This window comes from Muntiacus reevesi, chromosome 4, assembly GCF_963930625.1.
Source record: "Muntiacus reevesi chromosome 4, mMunRee1.1, whole genome shotgun sequence".
NCBI lineage: Eukaryota > Metazoa > Chordata > Mammalia > Artiodactyla > Cervidae > Muntiacus > Muntiacus reevesi.
The window spans coordinates 146,090,324-146,105,960 of record NC_089252.1 but is presented as its reverse complement, the minus strand read 5'-3'; the positions used below and the strand labels follow the sequence as shown (position 1 = coordinate 146,105,960).

Here is a 15,637-nt window from a genome sequence, read left to right as displayed (position 1 = left end):
CATGTGTGTGGCCCATCTGAGGGCACACGGCATCACAGGGGGCTCCACTCTGCGGTTTCCAATCGTTCTCACATATCGGTTCCTGGGACTGTGACTTGCCCCGGGGACAGGAGGTAGAGCAGAGTCAAGAAGCTGGTTCTCTTAGTCTCACTTAGACCCTGATCCTGCCTCTGGGTCTGAAGGGCAGGGCAGGGAGCAGGGCTGAAGAGATGAAAGAAATGTGATGTGATGGGATCTAATGTCTCCTGGACCCCAGGTCAGGGCAGCATTGATGGCAGGAGATGGCACTGCCCCGAGGCTGGACTGAGTAGGCACTCAGACCAAGGAGTCACTTATTGCAGTCACCCCGAGCCCGCACAGCTCACTGCCCCATAGAAACGTCCTCCCACTGTGGCTTTGAAACGTCCTCCCACTGTGGCTTGGGTGGCTCTGAGCTCTAGGGGTGCCTAGAGCCTGTCACAGCTTCTGGGACCCTAACATGTGAGTTTGGGGAGTCTTGGTCTCTCCTGACAGTATAAATAATGCTATTAATAACAGATGATATAAACTGACAGCTTGCTGTGGGCCAGGAGCAGCTCTGAACACTTTCCAGACATTGGTTCATTTAATCTAAACCCCAAGCCCACATAGGTTTATTATCCCCTTTGGAAATCACAGAGATGCACCATGGAATGGAAATCCACAGCTTCCTCAGTCGACCTGAGCTTGACTCCATCACCCAAGGCCAGGGTCCCAGCGCCTCTTAAACCGCGCCCCCTGCTTCCAGGTTATGAAAGCTGCTATTTAGCAGGGGTTCCAGGGAGCAAGGGAAGCTTAATGATTTATGGATGACTGAATGCAAGAAAGCGAACACAGGAGAGACACGAAATCTTTACACCTTGGAAGGTTCATGTCACACCAACCAGTTGTTTTCCATCCCCTGTGAGATGGAGGTCAATCAGCAGGAAGAATGTCCCAATCTCCAGAAGGGGTAGCACTGACACCGTTTCATGGTCAGTTCTCTAAGGTGTTGCCCTTGACTTGGCCAACAGTTTGAATCAGAGAGAGGGGTTTGGCAGCATAAACCCTACAGAATCCCCATAGGACAGGTGGGTTGGGGGAGGCCCTGGGGCAGCTGCCCTGGGATAACCTAGGGAACAAACACGGAAAACTAGGGGACGTCAATCCCTATCTAGAGTTCATTAATGGGGAACACCATTCAGCTGTGAAGTCCTAGATGGGGTGATAGGCATGCTGCGCCCAGGGCTAGGAGGTGGGGGCAGGAGGCGGCCACAGGGGAGAAGAGGTATCGGCCAGACTCCACCTACATCTCACGTGTTCAAATTCAGGATGGAGGGACACTATAAATGCCTAAGACCAGCCTCCCCAGAGAGGAGAGAGACAGACAGACAGAGGGAGAGAGAGCGAGAGCTGCAATCTCCCCGCCCCTGAGACCCCTGGGCCAGCCCACGGAAGGCTCCGCAGCATGTGGGAACTCCGGTCCATAGCCTTCTCCAGGGCAGTGCTCGCAGAGTTCCTGGCCACACTCCTCTTTGTCTTCTTTGGCCTCGGCTCAGCCCTCAACTGGCCACAGGCCTTGCCCTCTGTGCTGCAGATCGCCATGGCCTTCGGCCTGGCCATCGGCACCCTGGTGCAGGCTCTGGGCCACGTCAGCGGGGCCCACATCAACCCTGCCGTGACTGTGGCCTGCCTGGTGGGCTGCCACGTCTCCTTTCTCCGCGCTGTCTTCTACGTGGCTGCCCAGCTGCTGGGGGCTGTGGCCGGGGCCGCCCTGCTCCATGAGATCACACCACCAGATATCCGAGGGGACCTGGCTGTCAATGCCGTGAGTAGCCAGAACTGTGTCCTTTCCACAAGGGCAGATCCTGGGAAGTCCCTTGTGAAGGATGAGATGGGAGGGACCACATCTGGGTGAGGGTCTAGGTGGAGAGACAGAGAGAGGTGGGATGGGGAAGGGGCAGAAATGCTGGAGCCAGGAACGTAGCTGCCACAGGAGAGTCAGGGTGGAAGGAGCAGTAATGTCAGAGCAGCGGCTGGGTACCCATGGGTCTGCTGGTACCTTCTGCCTTGAGCCTCTTGGAGGGAGAGCCACATCAAGGACTCTCTTGACTTGATGCTCGCATTGCAGCAAGGGCTGTGCTAGGACTCAAGGAAGATCGGAGTTCCCAAGCAGACATGAATAGACTATGAAGAAGGAACTTCAGAGAGCTAGTCCCCAGCATCTTCCTGAGGGAAGAAGGACCCAACATTCCTTCAGCATCCACTGTGTACAGGGCTCAACAGCAGGGGCTCCATGCAAGCCACGTGTCGATAACTTACGACAACCTGTAAGGGAGGAATGAGAAGATCCATTTCTTAAGGACATGGAAGCTGAGACTCAGAAAGGGGAAGTATTAAAGCCAGTCTTTAAACCCAGGCTTGACTGTAAAACCTGTGATCTCTCTACCCCACCAATGTTCCCTCCTTGAGCCACCATCTAAGCCTTGTTTTGCAAATGAGGAAACTGAGGCTCAGAGAAGGGAAATGACAGGCTAAAAACTCTACAGTTTGTCAATATCAAGGAAAGCAGCAGAACTCAGGGCAAAGCTGAAGGGGAAAGATCTCTCCAGACCTTGGAGAACATCCCCAGAGCCCATGAGCTGATGACATGACCAGTGGCTTTGGGAGCTAAGGGTGATGCTATGGCCCCTCCCCCTCCATACCCCTGCCCTCTACCTCTCCTGGGTCTGGGCAAGGCGTGGGCATCTGAGGGCATGGGTGGGAAGAGACAGCCTGTGTCCCTCAACACAGCTCTAACTCTTGCTCCTCTTCCAAGCCAGGAAGGCAAGTGCTTCTTTCATGTCTCAATCTCCTGCATTTCTTGGCCTTCTCTATCCCTGGGCCACTGGATAAAAGCTCTGATGTCTCTGAAGAGTCCTGCATGGTCTCTGTGGCCATCCCCTCCCCTGTATAGGTGGCCTTCCTCATGCAAGGAGCATGGATGTCCCAAATGGGGAACTTCTCTCTTCAGAATGGAAAATATGATGAGTCTGGGGGCTCAAGTTTGAGAGAAGGCAAGAGTGACCACTGTGATGGATAGACTGAGAAGTCTGACCATTTCCATTGAGAATGAAATTAGTTCAGTTTGCAGCAAGATGAGGTCTAGTTAGACTAAAAGAGGAACTTCCTGAAAGCACGGTCAAGAAAACCTCAGAATGTGTGACTGGGAAATCTCCTCTAATAGCAGGGCAATGGGAGTGCTAAGGGGCCTTGAGGACATGACCTCCTGCTCTTCCATCATCTCACAGTTGACTGGGGCCCTCAGGAGGGAAGGGTCTGGGAGGCTCCTCCGAGTTTCTGCCCAGCATTTACCATCTTGATGAGCTGGGGAGAACCTTCCTGGCTGGAATGGGGCAGCAGTGAGACTGACTTGTCCTGAGGCTAGCAAGAGCCAGATGACCCCCATGGCTGAAGTCAATGGAAAAGCCAGTCTGCCCACCAAGAATTTACCACTGATGTGCATCTGCTTTGTGGCAGGCCAGATTTCATTTCATTCTTGGTACAACACTGTAAAGAGAATTCTGTGATCCTCCACTCTGAGTGGTAAAATTGAGGTTCAGCATTCAATTGATTCAAATCACAGAGCCGTGTCAGCACCTGGAAACGGACCCAGAGCTGTCTGGCACCAAACCCATGTCCACACGCTCTCCTTTAGACCACTCTTTACCAGGGAGTGGGGCTGGGGCTCTGCCTTTGTCATTTCCATTTGTCTCACAGTCCTCCAGGATCCATTCTGCTATCCCCATTTTACAGAAAGACAAACTGAGGCTGAAATAAATAGAGCCCCACAGCAAGTCAGAGGCTCCAAAGTGTCTGCCTCCAAAGCTCTTCACTGCCCCTCACTATAGGCTCTGACTTTGGAAGGTGAGAGGGGTTTGAGGTTAGACTCTAGAGAGGCCCAAGGGTGCCATCTCGATGGTTAGGATCCAAGGTGGGGGTTCAGAGCCTGCAGAAGGAGTATGGGAGCTCAGGGCTATCCCAGCTTCACCCAGAGCAGTGCCCAGACCCAGAGGGCAGGGTGTAAGGTTCAAGATAACAAAACCCAGAGAGAAATCCAGTACTGGGTGCGGTCGAGTTATGAAATCGCCTCTTCACTCAGCCCCAGGTTTTCTTGTTACAAGGTAAGGTCTGCTGGGACCATGGGCGCCCCACATGGGGGTGGAGGCATCACAGTACAGGGTTCCAGGACCCCCACCTCAACCTCTGCAAGAAGTGCAGAGAGCAAATCCACAGGGCAAAACTGACGCCTGAATGCAGTAGGAATAGGCAAGGTCAAGGGGATCAAGCACAGTTGTACACTGGGCTCCTGGGGGAAGGGAACACATTAGTGCCAGCCCCTGAGCCAGTCCCTTGATCCTGTTACTGGGAGCCCTTTGATCATAGGAGGAAAGACCACTGGCCTCTCATTACGCCAGTATCCTGTGGCTTAAATATCGAGGAGGGTCTTCCTGTAACCAGGCCTAAAACTTCCTGCTGCAATCAAAACCTCTTTCCTACTTGTTCTTCAGGAAACAGAAATTCCACATCTCAGTACCCTTTTCCTCTCACACGGCAGGCACACAACCCCAGTTACCAAACCTAATGGGCTATGGAGTCGGTTTCCCTACCTCTAGCCTGGGAACCGCAGTCAGTTGTAGGGTCCATCCCCCTGCCTGTGTACCATGGCCCAGTAAGAACCCACCAGTAGTGTGGACTGGTGCGCCCTGGTGAATTGCGCCTGGAAGCCTATCTGGGTCCCTGGCTGCAGGTGGGCAGGAAGATGACACCAATGTGGGGAGCATGCTCAGTGTGTCCCCCTCCTCTGTCCCCAGCTCAGCAACAACTCGACAGCTGGCCAGGCGGTTACTGTGGAGCTTTTCCTGACACTGCAGCTCGTGCTCTGCATCTTCGCCTCCACCGACGAGCGCCGTGGAGACAACGTGGGCACCCCTGCCCTCTCCATCGGGTTCTCTGTGGCCCTGGGCCATCTCCTTGGGGTAGGTCATGGCCACTGATTCCAGCCTCCCTGGAGGGACAGACACAGACCTTCCCCAAAGAAACAGATACACAGACTGCTCTAGAGATAGATACACAGAACCCCCGAAAGTGACAGTTACAGAGACACCCCCAGAGGAACAGACACATGGACATACTCCAGAGGGTTTGTTGACCCCCAGGCACCACAAAGGGACAAATAGCACTCCAGCTTCAAATGAATAGCAAGCCTTGTAAACATAGCACGAACTTAATTGTCCATCCATGAATGCCCTTTAGGTTGAGGTCAAGCACTGGAGAGGGGCACAAAGACTCTGGCCCCATCCTCACCCCGCTCCCCTCCCTGCCTCCTGCCTCCACTGCAGATCCACTACACTGGCTGCTCCATGAATCCTGCCCGCTCCCTGGCTCCAGCTATCGTCACCGGCAAGTTTGATGACCACTGGGTAATGGCCGAAACCTCCCTGTCTTCCCCCCCTGCAGAAACCCATCTCCACTAGAAGGGAGAACAGTGGGATCAGCAAATCCACCCCGCCCCCAGTCCTCCTCCTGGGGCTACCAGGAGCCTTGGGTCCACCTTTCAGGTCTGATGCCAGAGACTCCGTTTCTCCATCTACAAATGAGGATAAGGGTGGTTGTTCCTTTGGCTTTGGGGAAAGATTAAGTGAGGTTACCGGTTTAAAAGAGATGACGCAGTGCCTTCGAATTCGATAAATGGTAATATTTATACTAGGCTACATATTTCTATCATTTAGCACTTATCTAGTACTTTTTCAGTATGTGCCAGGACTTATTCTAAGTGCTTTGCAAATATTGACTCATAGGGTTTTCACAACAACCCTAGGCGTTAGGTATTAGAGTGAGGAAACAGGCAGAAAGAGGGCAAGTAACTTGTCCAAGGTTACCAGGGAGTCCGCACCGAATTCGCCCCATTAGCCCCCAACTAACAAGTCTTCCCAGATGCTCGCTCCTCCTCACTATTCGCACGGAAGAGCGTTTGATGCCCTTCACCGCGCGAGGCCCCCTCTCAGCGCCAACGGGGAAAGGAGCATCCCTCGAGCCGCCCTCTCGCTCGCCCCGCAGGTCTTCTGGATCGGACCCTTGGTCGGCGCCATCGTGGCCTCGCTCCTGTACAACTACGTGCTATTCCCGCCCGCCAAGAGCCTGTCGGAGCGCCTGGCGGTGCTGAAGGGGCTGGAGCCCGACGCCGATTGGGAGGAGCGCGAAGTGCGGCGGCGGCAGTCGGTGGAGCTGCACTCCCCGCAGAGCCTCCCGCGCGGCAGCAAGGCCTGAGCGCCCGGACGGGCTGGGGGAGCTCGCCCGCCCGCCCGCCACCCCGCCGGAGCCCCTCTCCCCAGGCTCGAAGCCCGCCCCCAGGGCACAGTAGCTGCTTCCAAGACGCGCCGAGCGGCCAGGGCCCCGGGCACCGCGGTGAGCCGGGCAGATTCCCCTGGCCTGAGGCTGCGGGGCAGCAAGTAGTGGACCCTGCGGCGCCTGGCAGGGAGCTGGGGACAAACGGCGCCAGCCGAGCTGGGGAGGGAGGGCGGAGCTAGAAGCCTCCTCCCAGAGCCTGCGCAAGTGTACTGGGGGGCTGGGGGACGGGAGGTGGAAAAGGTGCCCCAGGGTTTTTTGCGTGTTCGTCCCCCAGTGCCTTTCTGTCCCCAAGTGCAGGGCTGTGCACACTCCTGAGTGTAAGCAGGTGTGCCTGCGCTGGCGCAAGTGTGCCCTGGCTGATCACCTCTCACTCCCTTCTTGACCCCTCCCTCCCCACCTGCAATAAATCCGCGTCCTCTGCAGTGGATGCGTCCTGTCCCCAGGAGCGCTAAGCGCGCTCCCGGGCAGAAGGGAAGAGGGGGGTGTGGAGGCCTCTCTGAGAGGGCTGGAGGGAGGCACTGATTTCCACTCCTGGCTCTGCCCCTTCAGGAAAGTTTCCCCAAGCTGCAGCATTGGGTCCTAAGATTTGCCAGGAACCCTCGCTAGAGGTAGCGAGGTTTCAACCAGAAGACAGCTCCCCCAGAATTGGCCTGAGATGGGAGTGGGGAGAGGAAAATTGAGGACCAAGGACCTCCCTCCTGCCCTGAGAGGACCTCGCCCCAGGAAGAAGCAGGCATATGTGTGTATGTGCATATCCAGCAGGTGTACCTGCGACCCCATCTGGGGGGGGGGGGGTGGCTCCAGACTGAGAGATTAGCCTCCCACTGTGGCAGAGAAAACAAAAGGCCTTAGTGGGCCCCTGGCCTTTGTCTTGGGAGGAGGAAGATTTGCAATTAGACACTTCTTGAAAGGAGACACTCAGTTTCGCAAGTGAGCCCTCTCACCCAGCACACACCTATGGCTGGCTGGGCAAGGCACTCAGGCACGTAACCACAGGCACCAGGCAACATGTCCCCATCACCTATCCCACTTCTGGCTCCTTCCCAGGAAGCAGCTCTTCTTCCCCTCTCTCCCTTCCACCTCCCCAGCCCTTCTGCCCCCTCCCTTCTGGCTCCCCCCATAGGACCTTATTGTGGAGAGAGAAGCCTAGCACTCTCTAGGCCAAAGAAGGGGAAATGACTTGTCTAGGCAGAGACAGGTCTATGTCTAGAGCCGGGCCTTCTAAATTTCCAGGCCAGTGCGATGTTTCTCAAATGAGATTAACTGGGATTAAGTGAGATCATGCATGTAAAGATGCTGTGTGAACTGTAAGTCCTCATACCATTATCACGCATTAGTGGGATCATTTCGTTATTTCTGTTCCTGGGGGTGGGGTGGAGTGGGGTGGGGTGGGGGGGAAGAATGCAGAAGGGGCATGACTTTGGCCTCCTATACCTCCTTTAGTTGGTGGTTAAAGCAAAGGCAGGCCCTGGGGCCCCAAGGTACCAGCAGGAGATGGGTGTGGGGCTAGCCCCATCCTGATCCAGCCTCTTCACCAGTCCCAACCCTGAGCCTGCACATTGACTGTTCTCCCCTCGCCTCCCCTCCTCCCACCACCCATGCCAGCCGTGCTCCCCTCCCTCTCCAGCTTGTTGCATAGCTGACCTAAGGACCACACCGTGAGCCCCCTTCTCCGTGCTCTGATGCCTTCATGCTTTCAAGGCTTTTCTCTGTGTCTGTCCCACACTGCACAAGCATCATTGTGCACCAGAGCTTCCAGCCCCTTCGGGCCCTCCACTCCCTTCAGAGACAAACTGGATAAGGAACACATATCTATAATTATGCCCACTGCCTCCTCTAAGCTCTTTTCTATCCTTGAGCAAACCTTCCTTCGGGTTAGAAAAAGCCTGCCCTCAGTCATAGATGCTATGGAGATGATTCTCCCAATCCTTGAACAGCTGATGACAGTCACCTGGCCTCGTTCCTGGAGGAGGGGTCAAGTCAGAGTCCAAAGTAACCCCCAGGCTGTACTTCTGGCAGCTGACTGTCCTAGCACTAGAATTTCAAAGGCAGCAAGGTTCTGAGCTGTAAGCCAAGCCTTGATGTGTCTCAGGTATTTCATCCCCTCCTCACTTCTCCCCAATAGATCCCTCTCTGCTCAGTCACTCAATAGTTTCTGACTCTTTGCAACTCCTGGACTCTGACCCACGAGGCTCCTCTGTCCATGGATTTTTCAGGCAAGAATACTGGAGTGAGTTGCCATTTCTTTCTCCACAGATCCCTCCAGAAGTTACCAAAAATTTCTCCCTACAGCTGTTCCTCTTCCAAGACGACACTGTCCCCTGAACTAAATGTGAGATCCCCACTGCTTCCAGCCCCGATCGCCCAGATTGGGATCACTGAGGTCAGAAGTCAAAGCAGGATTCAAGTGATGGGATGGAGAGGAACTACACCTATTAAGCATGTTTGTGTCCCATTTTCTGTGCCAGGTGGGGAGACAATGACGAAGAACACAGGCTGGTTTCTGTCCTCAAAGGGCACCCAGTCTGGAGAAGGGTGGAGGCCACATACCAAACCAGACAGAGGCAGGGCAGCATGGAGGCAGATGGACAGAACTTCAGGTCCCCGAGCTGGAGAATGAGGAGATTCTGAGCTGAGGGGAGGAGGGGCTGGCCACTGGGCCTCAGCTGCCTCCACCTCTGCACCCCCACTTTGCGCCAGATGACTTTGCCCCTGCGCTGGTTGCTTCGATACTCTTTTGGGTCTTTAAGCTGCGATTCTGTATCTGGGCAGTGCCTCCCAGCTAGACGATGAGCCCTTTGGGGGCAGGGCTCCTTTTGGTTCTCAGATGGCACCCTCCTCTCTATCTTCTCTCATCCGTCTTGTGTAGCACAGTGCTCTGCACATGGTAAACACTCAATAAATGCTCACTTGTCAATAAATGCTGTTTCTGTCACAACTTAGAAATGATCCGTGCAGTCTGAGGAGCCAGAAGGCAGACTAGAGTCTGTGGCATGTCATGAGCACCCAGAGCTGCCACGAGGGGTGGTGCAGAAGGGATCTCAATGCCGAAGGAGCTCGGCTGGGAGGCCTGGGTGTCCGAGTCCCACTGTCAGCCTGGCCCAAATGGGTATGCTGGGCTCTGTCACCCAGGTGGCACTGCAGGGAGGCCACCAGGACATGGGCTGGCTGTGTGGCCACCAGAGAGAGTGAAGGAGCCCCTCTTGGTCCCCTCGTACAGACTAGAGCACCATGTTGGGAAGACAGGGCAGGGACCTGGGATAACAGTTATCCCAGGGTCTGGGATAACACCTAACACCTAACATGCAAGATCAGCCTCCTGCTCTTCTCCCCAAACCTGCTCCTGCCATGGTCCTTCCATCTCAACTGATGGCAACTCCATCTTTCTAGCTTGCGGCCAAAAGGCTTGAGCCATCTTTGACTCCCCGTTCTCACACCCAGCCCTGACTCCATCAGGGAATCCTGTCACTTCTACCTTCAAAGGGATCCAGATCTCTCACCTTCAGTACTTCCCACCAGGCCACTGTGTCCCTGCCTCCATGCCCCTCTCATCTCTTCTCAACACAGCAACACAGGTGTCTTTTAAAGCTTTGTCAGGGGCATGTCTGGTGGCTCAGTGGTAAAGAATCTGCCTACCAATGCAGGAGACACAGGTTTGATCCCTGACTTGGGAAGATCCCAAGTGCCTCGGAGCAGCTAGGCCCATATGTCACAAGTACTGGACCCGTGCTCTAGAGCCCGGGAGCTGCAGCCGCTGAGCCCTCTCTTAGCAGCTGCTGAAGTCCGAGTGCCCTAGACCTGTGCTGCACAACAAGAGGAGCTCACACACTGCAACTGGAGAGTAGCCCCCCACTCACCGCAACTAGAGACAAGCCCGTGCAGCAACGAAGATCCAGCACAGTCATAAAAAATTAATTTTTTTAAAAACCTTTGTCAGGGAGTTCCTTAGTGGTCCAGTGGCCAAGACTCTGCACTTCCATTACAGGGGGCATGGGTTCGATCCCTGGTCAGGGAAGTTATGCATGCCACGCAGTACAGCCAAAAAGAAAAACAAAAAGAATTTTTTCAGTCCACACCAGTCCCCCGTCAGTGACTCCCTCAGTCTCTCGAGTAAAGCCTGCGGTCCTTCCAGTGATGCACAAGGCCTGCCCACCTCCACTGCTCTCTGCCTTCCCTTGCTTTCTCTGCTCCAGCAATTCAGGCCGCTCCCTCTGCCTGGAATGTTCTTCCCCTCCACATGCATGGTTCTTTCCCTCTCTTCTTGAAACTAAGCAAGATGTTATGGGGCTCCTGGGCACAAAAGCCTTGCTGCGTCACCTTGTCTGAGTTCCAAAGGGCAGGTTCAAACATTTGCTGATCAGGCAAGGGAGGAAATGCAGAGACAAGGGAGGAGCGGTCAAGAAAGAGTAGTGCAGCCTTGGGAGCAGGGTCCTGGTTCCCCCTCAAGGGATATACATAATGTTATCTCTGAGCTCCTCTGCAGAATTAAAACTCATATCAAATAGAAGACGTGATGAAGCACTCTTCTTTCCAGAGAAGGTCACAGTTCACCCATCGCCTGATGCCAGATGACCTCTGGATTAAAGAAATGTGGGTCCTGCACACACCCTGATCCCTGATCCTGACTAAAAGACTCTTCACAGCCCCCCACCACCCCCCAAAGTTGAGAAACACAGTTTTGAGGGCATTAGTCCACTGTGGCCCCCTTTACTGGCAAAGCAATAAATCTCTTCTCTTCTACTCCACCCCAAACACTGTCTCCGAGATTCGATTCAGCACCAGTGTACAGAGGCTGAGCTTCTGGCATCAGTTTTCCGTTCTGGGAAATTCCATTTGAAAGGCACCTGCTGGGGCAGAGGCCACAGGCTAAGCGGAACTTGGAAGCTGATTTGAGCCTTGTGCTGTTTGGTTTTTGGTTTGAGGCTTCTGTTGCTGGCAAGGATTTTGGTTTGTTCTTGGTCTGCACTTGAGTGTTCTATTGATCAAACATGGGAAATGCTTCATCTTCAATTCCATCTGATAGTCCTCTGGAGAAAATCCTGGCAGACTGATCGACCTATAGCTATGAACCTATGACTAAAAAGAAATGAGATCCTGTTGTAATTCTGTTTGGCCAATGTGCATTCTTAAAAGTGAGGAGAGGTGGCCTTTGTATGATCACCTATTTTTCAGCTAGAATGACTTCGTCACAGGGATGGAAAGGCTGGGAATTCGCTCCCCTCCATCGTGGCCAGCCACTCTGGATTCCTTGAGAGCCAGTTCTGGGCTTGTTCTCCTTCAAGAACTGAGCTAATCTCTTTGGAACCTTCAGTCTGGGAGTGGAAGTGAAGGTTTTAGATTATACCTCCTCTGATTTTCTATCTGTGTGACCGTGGCTTATCTATCATTTGTATTTGTGTGTGTTGTTTTGGGGTGAGCCACTTTGTCTTGTGCAAGATGGGGAAATTCTACCTGCTCATTGTGAACCACTCTGAGTTCTCTATCTGGGAGCGGAAATGGAATCTTCGGGCTACACCTTGTCTAATATTTTGTCTGTTGAACCATGTTGTTCTTTGTCTGTATGTGTGGCAGTACTTGCACTGACCGGTGGAGAGGTCTTTGGTAAATAACAGGTCTCACTTGGACATCAGGGTATCCTTCTCTAGTGCACTGGACTTCGCCTGTGGCAGAGGTTTGGTTAGAATTTTCCCTTCTGGACTAGCCTTGATATAGGTGACCAGAGCTCTGTCTTCTATCTTGTTGTCCCTATAGGGTGTTTTTCCAAAGCTGGGAAGTTTTCAGCTATGCTCCCATGAAAAGGAATTGGTATTTCTGATAAACATATTTGCAGGGCAGCAATGGAGATGCAGATATAGATAACAGACTTATGGACCTGGGGAAGTGGGGGAAGGAGAGGGTGGGACGAATGAAGAGAGTAGCATGGAAACATATAAACTACCACATGTAAAATAGATAGCCAGTGGGAATTTGCTGGATGCCTCAGAGAACTCAAACCGGGGCTCTGTGACAATCTAGAGTGTTTGGATGGCATGGGAGGTAGGAGGGAGGTTCAAGAAGGAGGGGACATATGTATACCTATCGCTGATTCATGTTGATGTACAGCAGAAACCAACACAATATTGTAAAGCAATTTTCTTTCAATTAAAAATAAATAAAAAAATTTTAAACGAAGGCAAATTCTAAAAAATTCAGTAATTTGGCTTAAAAATCACACTACTTTACTTCCTGTGATGGTTAATTTTATGTATCAACTTGGCCTAGCCACAGTGCCTAGATATTTAGTCAAGAATTATTCTGAATGTTTCTGTGAAGGTATTTTTTTGTGTGAGATTAGCATTTACATTAATGAAATTTTAATAAAACTGAAGTCCTCTGTAATGTGGGCAGGCCACAACCAATCAGTTGAAGGCCTTAATAGAATAAGACTAACTTCCCTTAAGCAAGAAGGAATTCTGCCACCTGATTGTCTATGAACAAGAACTCTTCCCTGAGTTTCCAGCCTAATCACCTATCCTATCAGGTTTGGGGATCCTCAAGCCAACTGTGAAAGCCAATTTCTTAAAACAAATCTCTCTATATTCAAAGAAAAAAAAAATTGGTATTTATCTCCCCCTATGCCACACCAACCCACTTCAGTACACTTGCCTAGAAAATTCCATGGATGGACGAGCCTGGTGGGCTACAGTCCATGGGGTCGCAAAGAGTCAGACATGACTGAACAACTATTCACTCACATGCCTTGAGATGTAAATGTTCTACCAGGATTCTCAAGAACATTTATCTAGACTATCTCTACTTTCTGAGATTGAAGAAAGAGAAAAAAGAAAGAGCGGGGCCTCAAATGGAAAAACTGTGGGATCTCTGGTTCTGTCAGTATGTAAAAATAACTGGTAAATTAGCACTATGTAATTGTCTTAAAAATAAATGCTTATAAATTAAATATTTTAAAAATTGGCCAAGATGAACTTCAGGACCATATGATCTGGGAAATATTCAGTACTGAGTTGATATCTGCTATTGAAGGTGGCTTAAGCTTGTTGGTTCGATTAATATAGACCTGTCTTTAGAGTCATCAATATTAAACATAATACTTCTGTTGTACTTAGGTTTCAGTTCAGTTCAGTCACTCAGTCGTATCCGACTCTTTGCAACCCCATGAACCGTAGCACGCCAGGTCTCCCTGTCCATCACCAACCCTCAGAGTTTACCCAAACTCATGTCCATTGAGTCAGTGATGCCATCTAACCATCTCATCCTCTGTCGTCCCCTTCTCCTCCTGCCTTCAATCTTTCCCAACATCAGGGTCTTTTCAAATGAGTCAGCTCTTCGCATGAGGTGGCCAAAATATTGGAGTTTCAGCTTCAACATCAGTCCTTCCAATGAACACCCAGAACTGATTTCCTTTAGGATGGACTAGTTGGACCTCCTTGCAGTCCAAGGGACTCTGAAGAGTCTTCTCCAACACCACAGTTCAAAAGCATAAATTCTGCACTCAGCTTTCTTTATAGTCCAACTCTCACATCCATACATGACTACTGGAAGAACCATAGCCTTCACTAGATGGACCTTTGTTGACAAAGTAGTGTCTCTACTTTTTAATATGCTGTCTAGGTTGGTCATAACTTTCCTACCAAGGAGTAAGCATCTTTCAATTTCATGGCTGCAATCAAGTAAGACCTTATTATATCTGTTGCAAATCTGTCAAGGAAAGTAACAATGTGAAGAAGCTTTTGTTTATTTATCAGCCATAATCTGTAGTATGTGGGATCTTAGTTCCCCAACCAGGAATCAAACCTCCGGCCGCTTGTATTAGAAGCACAGAGTCTTAACCAATGAACCACCAGGGAAGTCCTTTAAGGAAAGTAAATGTAAATGATAAGAGCTTTTAGGTAAACTGTTTGGGAATAATTATGGTTTAGGAATGTCCACTTGAGGAGGATCTCTCTGGATATTTAGTAACATGAAACGTTAGTTAAATGATGGAAGTTTGTTGAATAGCTGGGTCATTCCCAAATAAAATAAGATACCGAGACATCAATTACTAAACAAAGAAATTAAAGACATTTAGGTCTATCAATGAATATGTTTGGTGCTACCCGGAGATGTTCTCTATAAGAAAGCAAATTTTTAAAGAAATTATCATTGGTATTTATGTTCACCAATCAATAGAATGCTAATATAAAAGTTTATAATTTCTTACTTCTTAATTTTCACTAGAAATCAAGGTTTTTAAGAGTTGAGGACTTAATTTAAACATGTAATTAAAGCTAATAAAAGTAATAAAGGAAACATCTCAGTATGCTCTAGGAAAGTGGGATGTGTGTTTTCAGTAAGGAAAGTATAAGGAATGGAATTACATTTTATTAAGGAAAAACAAAGTGAGTCCATCTTGGAACTCATTGTTTTTGGATGGAAAAATGAGGAATGGGCTAATATGGATGCAGAAAGTAATGGAAGGTTTGTGGGAAGTGGACCCTGAGAAGAGTTTTATTCATGGTCAAGTCTGGTTGAGTTTGGAATGAATTTAACTGAGTAAATGAATTTCAAAAGTAAGCTGATTTGAAACTTGAATTTTATTTTTATCTCTGTTGAGAAGACAATTTTTCTTAAAACATTGAACTGGCTCTGATAACAAATTTCTTTACCTTTTAAGTTATCTCTTCTATATTTGCCTTTGAAATCTTTTATTGTCACTATGTTAAGTGAATAACTATTGTTTCACAGTGACTTATGATCTTATACACCCAAGTGTTTTGAAACTTTTTGACAAGCATCCCAAATATCAGGGCTTTTAAAAAATATTTATATATTTATTTGACTGCATCAAGTCTTAGTTGCAGCACATGGGATCTTTGTTGCATCATGTTATACTGCTGCAAAGTTTAATTGAATTATTAAAGGACACTCTTTGTTTCTGAGGCTTAACTCAGTAATCTATTTTTGGATGAAGATCAGATGCTACATGATCTGCAACCAAGAGATTAATACCAGGTTATGGTCATTTAAATTTAAATGCTCCCTTATGTTGGGGACAATTAAACCATACTAGAGATAACCAGCCTAGTAACACTAGGAAATTGGGCTGGGTGCTTCATGGACAATGCCAATATATAATTTCCCTTAAAGATAACAACTGGTATAGAACAAAGTCAGACAAACTGAGACATACTAGGCTGCACCTAATAGAAGTTCTTGACTTAAATTCTTACTTATGACCTTACTAATACTGCTTGCTATATTATTTTTTACA

The 15,637-nt window shown here is 50.0% G+C and overlaps 1 protein-coding gene across 2 annotated transcripts; it reads left to right on the top strand.

Annotated features, from left to right (window-relative positions):
- Nucleotides 1-1,355: 1,355 nt before the first annotated feature.
- AQP2 (aquaporin 2) lies at nucleotides 1,356-12,516 on the top strand. Of its 2 annotated transcripts, none has more exons than XM_065934457.1 (4): nucleotides 1,356-1,825; nucleotides 4,851-5,015; nucleotides 5,379-5,459; nucleotides 6,097-6,443. In XM_065934457.1, the coding sequence occupies exons 1-4, from the start codon at nucleotides 1,466-1,468 to the stop codon at nucleotides 6,304-6,306; spliced, it is 816 nt and encodes a 271-aa protein (XP_065790529.1). In that variant the 5' UTR covers nucleotides 1,356-1,465; the 3' UTR covers nucleotides 6,307-6,443. The 2 variants fall into 2 exon arrangements, with proteins under 2 accessions (XP_065790529.1, XP_065790530.1); XM_065934458.1 differs by having other exon boundaries at nucleotides 1,361-1,825; nucleotides 5,379-5,439; nucleotides 6,097-12,516.
- Nucleotides 12,517-15,637: the final 3,121 nt, after the last annotated feature.